This window comes from Peromyscus eremicus, chromosome 14 (assembly GCF_949786415.1).
Source record: "Peromyscus eremicus chromosome 14, PerEre_H2_v1, whole genome shotgun sequence".
Lineage (NCBI taxonomy): Eukaryota > Metazoa > Chordata > Mammalia > Rodentia > Cricetidae > Peromyscus > Peromyscus eremicus.
In genome coordinates, this window is record NC_081430.1 from 62471183 (window position 1) to 62477329 (window position 6147).

At 41.6% G+C, this 6147-nt stretch overlaps 1 gene segment (V, D, J or C); it reads right to left on the reverse strand.

The window, feature by feature from the left end:
* Positions 1–1694: 1694 nt before the first annotated feature.
* LOC131924072 (immunoglobulin heavy variable 3-72-like) lies at positions 1695–2182 on the reverse strand. The segment is given in 2 exon segments: positions 1695–2029; positions 2122–2182. Coding segments are annotated over 2 exon segments (381 nt in total).
* Positions 2183–6147: the final 3965 nt, after the last annotated feature.

Here is a 6147-nt window from a genome sequence, read left to right on the forward strand (position 1 = left end):
AAAAGGGATAAGAAAAAAAGGAGTAGAAGGAAAACATCAAGGAAATTGTAGAAGGAGAACAATTTGGAAGAAGAAAAACAGCAGGATAAAAGAACAGAACAGAGAGAACATAGTAGGAATGGCAGAAAGACAAAAATAAAATGAAGAATTAAACTTTGGCCCCCAGAAAAATCTCCTGTGTGTGTGTAGTTGTGCTGACTCCACACCTCTTCAGTACCTCACCTGCTGAGGGCTGGTTCCTTAGCAATTGTCCCAACCAGATTTCAAATTAATTGCTGACTGCTCCAGCCACCAGCAAGCTCTAGGTGTTCCCTCAAAGTCTGCATCCCAGAAACCTTCAAAGGGGCTAACCCCGGGTGGTGCAGCCTTACAAAGTGCTCCAAATGCTGTCTGCAAGCCCCTAACCCAGAAGGTACTGTGGAGCCTGGTCAGCAAGTGAAACAGTCTGCTCTTCCCAGACTGGGCCAGCATTCCAGCTTCCTTGGGCACTCAACAATGCCATTCCATTCACAGCATGAAATTGTTAGTCATAGGTAAGATTACATGTCATCCCTAAAATTTATTTATTACCAACAAAGAGGCTGGAGTGCTAGATTTCGACCTGGGAAAAATGGCAGCAGTTTCTATTTAACATATCAAAGCAGACACCAGCTGCCAGCTTCTCCCTGCATCCCTCAGTCCCTAGCTGTTACAGGGCCATCCTTGCAGGCATACCCTACTCTACCCTAAAAGTCTTCAGCTAAGGAGTTGGACTTCCCTCCCCCAGCTGCCCTTCCCTATATAATCCAACTATTTTAGTTACCTGGTCCTTCTCTTCTCTCCTTTGGGCACCCTGGCTGCTGCACCCTGTTCCTCTCTTTCCACCCTCCTTTCCATCCTCTCTCTGACATTGATCAGTGTAATCTTCATTCTGGACACTCCAGAGGCCCCTGCCTCTGGCTATGCTCTCCACATGTATATAATAAACTTTCTCCTCCACCACACCTGGGAACAGTTATGTGTCTTTAATGCTTATTTTTCCCCCACTCACCAATAAGCTTCCCCAGTCACCCCTCCTCCGACAGAGTTACAGACTAGACACCAGCTGAGTTTACAATCAGTGGTGTATGTCTGTGTTTAGAACAAAGGCCAAGAGCTATGAACAAAATGTAATGGAAGATATGATGATGAAAGTTACAGCTTAAGTAAGCGAATCAACTTTAAATACAAACAGGTCAGATCTGTGTCTGATGTGTAGAGTTATCAGGGGAATCATTAAGACTTGAGACCTTTTGGGGTGTGTGGCCTCACCTCCCTCATGGCTCCCCTAATGTGAAACTTGATCCTAATCAGAACAACACTGAGGCTTTGCCCTGAATGTCCTGAAGAAGAAAATTCAGGAATGCTTCAGACCTTCTAAGAATTTCATCCTTGTTACATGAGTAGAGTGATTCCTGCAATCAGAGGTGATTTTCCACACATAGTTCATATTAGACTGTGTGGTGTACATATTTTAAACTGCAGCAAAGAAGAACAGTTTTCACAAACCATAAATGTAGAGAACATTCTGAGGAGTAGATGGAGCAACAGCTGTGACCACATAAACAGCAATCAACTGTTCCTGTTCCTGATCTGCACAGCTCCTCCTCTCCGTGTGCGCTTTGCGCCCCCTGCTGGTTCTGAGCACTGCTGCAGGGAGGTTTGTGTCAGGGTTCTCACTGAAGGTCCCTCACTGTGTCTCCAGTACAGTAATAAATGGCGGTGTCTTTGGCTCTTAAGCTGTTCATTTGCAGGCAGAGGCTGCTTTTGGAATCATCTCTTGAGATGGTGAATCTGCCTTTCACAGACTCCCCATAGTATGTTTCATAATTATAAGCTTTGCTTCTAATTTGTGCAACCCACTCCAGCCCCTTCCCTGGAGCCTGGCGGACCCAGTCCATCCAGGCATCACTGAATGTGAATCCAGAGGCTGCACAGGAGAGTTTCAGGGACTTTCCAGGCTGCACCAAGCCTCCCCCAGACTCCACCAGCTGCACCTCACACTGGGCACCTGAAAAGACAGAGAATCCTGTCAGTAACCTCTCACATATGTCCACTGTCATTCACACTCATGTCCAGCATCTCTCCTCATCTTTAAATTACCTTTTAAAAGAGCAAGAAGGAAAACCCAGTTCAATCTCAACTCCATGCTGGAAGTTCTGTGTTCAGTGGTAAACACTGAATGAGAGCCCTTGTTAACCCCGAGTTGGGTTCCTCTATGAGAACTGTAGGGTCAGGGCTGGTTTTCATGAGCAGAGGAGAAAATTATTTGCATGTCTTCCTGATATATCATGAACTTAGGGGCAGGAGCCTTAGAGAAGATGAATAATGCTTCAGTTGACTGAGGTGAAGTAAGGACCAAAGTGACATTTATAACATCAAAGTATCAGTTATTTTCCCATTTGTGTACTTTAGTTGGTAGAGTATTTTTTTTGCATTCTTGAAGCCCTTTGTTCATTCCCATCATTGCATGCCAGGGAAGAGGTTGGAGCAGGAGAATCATAGGTTTGAGTTATACTTGGTCTATATGAAACTGTGTGTCAACAGAGAAAGGAGAAGAAAGAATGAATGTAAAGAAGACAGTCATTAAGTATGAATTTATGGTTTTACATAGAACTAAAAGTTTTCAGCCTTACTATATTGTGCTGTGTAGTTGTAAAAGTTTCTGCTGTGTTTTCATAAATTATTAAATTAATTCATAGGAAATTAAGATAAAAAACTGAAATATAAACATTTAGGAAATGTTATATTAGTCAGGTGGTGTTGGCCTACTCCTTTAATCCCAGTGCTTGGGAGGCAGAGGCAGGAAGTTCTCTGTGAGTTCCAGGCTAGACAGGTCTACAGAGAGAGATCCAGGACAGGGTCCAAAGCTACACAGAGAAACCCTGTCTCAAATAAAAAATCTTGTATACAATTCAGTAATTAATGAATGCATTCATTAATTGGAATCAACCAAACGTGCTTGAGGCCAAAGCTTAGTGGTACACTATATCATGCATAAAGCTTGAAGATTGATCCTCGAAAAAATAAAACAACTATTATATAAATATAAATATCATCTGAGATTACTTTTTAATAATGATAAAAGCACATTTTGAAGACTTCTATTTACCATTTAGCTCCATCAGGGCTGATCTTCCCCATCTACCATGTAGTCCTGCTCTTCCCCATCACAAAGATACTGTCAGCACTTCTGTGACCTTCCTGAGACACCCAGTACACCTATTTCCTTCCATGCCATGTCCTTCTGCTTTCTAGATATTCAAGGACTTGCCTTTCTCTCACTACCAGCCATGTCTACTGTTTTCCACAGAAAAGATCCACCTGGAACTAGAGAGAGTTGCCTGCCCTGGACCACCAGGTAATCCACCTCCTTCCTCTCCCACAGCCTACTCCCTTCCTATGACCTCCCTCCTTATGCCTTCATGTTATCATTGCTCTTTCCTGTGTCTTAGGCAGTCTTCACCATGGTCTTGTTTGTCTGAAGTTCTGTTTAGACATTGTTCTTTCTTAGCCCATAGGTCTCCTACTCCTCAATGTTCTTGCTTCTCAGTGATGCCAGACTGCCCAGCCTTTTCAGAATCTTTCCACCCTATGCCTTCTTTAGCAGAAGAGTGTTTTGGGTTTTCTCCTAGTTCTCAGGGCTATCTAGTATCAGCTTCTCAGCCACCTTAGCAGTGTTAAGAATGGGCACATGCTCATGGAGTAGTCCTAAAGTACAAACAGATATTTTTGGTTACTCCAACACAATGTACTCTGCCTGCACGGTATCCAAGCAGAAAGGTAAACACCAACTCAGCTACAAACACTGTGACTTACAATGGTGTCCTTCCTTCAAGACACAAATATCTTTTCTGACTGTATGTGGTGTTATTGTGTTTCCCAAAATATTGTGTACCCTAATAAATTTATCTGGGGTCAGAGAACAGACAGCCACTAGATACAGAGGCTAGAAAATGGTGGCACTCACGCCTTTTATCCTAGCATTCCAGAGATAGAAATCCCTCTGGATCTCTGTGAGTTCAAGGCCACATTGGAAACAGCCAAGCATGGTGACACACGCCTTTAATCCCAGAAAGCCAGCCTTTAATCCCAGGGAGTGATGGTAGAAAGCAGAAAGGTATATAAGGCATGAGGACCAGAAACTAGAAGCATTTGGCTGGTTAAGCATTTGGCCTGGTTAAGCATTTAGGCTTTTGAGCAGCAATTCAGCTGAGAGCCATTCAGATATGAGGACACAGAGGCTTCCAGTCTGAGGAAACAAGATCAGCTGAGAAGTTGGCTAAGTGAAGTTAGCTGTGGCTTGTTCTGTCTCTTTGATCTTCCAGTGTTCACCTCAATAACTGGCCTCAGGTTTGATTTTGTTAATAAGACTCTTTAAGATTCATGCTACAACTGTATTTTAAAAACATATCTTTATACCCCTAGGTGAAAGCTCTAATTCTCTCATTAATGAAGCTTGCGTTTTTAATTACAGATGGAGACTATTACAGAGATCCATATCAGGTAAACATGCAGAGAACAGGTGACCCTGGAATGGCATACTACCCCTGATACATCTTCAATGTAAATCCTACACTGAAGGTTCAGGGAAAGACCTGAGAAGAAGACAGAAAGATTGTAAGGTCTAGAGGACCAGGATGCCACTGTGAGATGGTATCTTCTGTGCAAGACACAGATGCTGCACCCATGAAATCTTCTCAATATTGATGCCTAAACTAGACCTCCCTAGTATAGGAGGAAACCTGTCAGTTCTCACCCCTCAATGAGGAACTACTTGTAATTAATGACTGCTGAGGGAGGGAGAATCATTTTTTCCTCAAGGACAAGCTCCATTATGGATATCCAATTCCAAGTTTACTGCTCTAAACACATGTGCATATACATAACCACAATCTGGTTCAGTATATTACAAACACACACACATACACACACACACACACACACACACATACACACACACACACACACACACACACACACAGAGAGAGAGAGAGAGAGAGAGAGAGAGAGAGAGAGAGAGAGAGAGAGAGAGAGAGAGAGAGAAATATTTATTAAGTTGAAGAACTTAAGAATTTGGGAGGGAGTGAGAGTTGGACATGGGAGGAATTTGAGTGGGTATATTGATGTGTACAGTACTCGGATTAAGAAAATTCTCAAAAATTATTTTATTTGAAAGGCTACAAGGAAATCTCATACACAACTCCTTGGTAAGTGGTGTGTGTTCAGTGCTGAACACTGAATGGGGAAACTAGGGTATCCCAGGGCTGGTTGGGGGAGGCTTTGTTTGCATTTCCTGCTGCTGTATAATGAGTTTTGTTGTGGAATTATTAGACATATGATTGATTAGAGCAAACAAAAGAGAGAAACATGAGTTATTTGGAAAAAATTAAATAATTACCTATTATTTAGTTCATATTTGTGACATAATTAAATGTTTTATATCATTGTGCTTTTTACCACACATTCCCCTTTCTCTTACTGGCTCCACAGAGGTCATTATGACAAATTTTTGATAATTTTAGAAGGCCTAACAAAGTTTTTGAATCCTGATATTAAATTGAAGATATTTGTTTCAAGTGTGTAGCTTAGTGTAGATTCATATAAAATGACTTGTTTGTGATACTCAGTATTGAAAAACAATGATATGTAATTTCTTTAGAGTATTCTGTAAAAAAACTTCTAAAATTTGAACAATTTTATATTTATTATCAGTCTGGTGTGGGCTGTGTTGAGTGTATCACTCCTGTATGTCAAGTCACTATTTTTCAACATTTTCAAAGTTATAAAGGAACCAAGTCTGTGAGTTTCAAAATGTGGAGAGAAATATAGAGCCTCCACCCTAGGTCTTTGCTCTGATGTTGTTCCATGTCTCCAGTCCTGCATCCTCCCTAGGACATGACACACTATACTGATGGGGGTAAAACTCAGCATGAAAAGACTTGAAATTGCTTCTCCATGATACAAGATTGTCTGACTCTAGTTTCCCAACTGATGAATTTGTGCTTCTATGAGATAAAGTGTCTTCATGGTGACTTAAGAAGGCATTTGAATTATGTCGTTTCTACTTCTGTAGCATTCCCAGGTGAGTGACATAGATTTTAGGACTTACCTGAATTTCTCCATGTC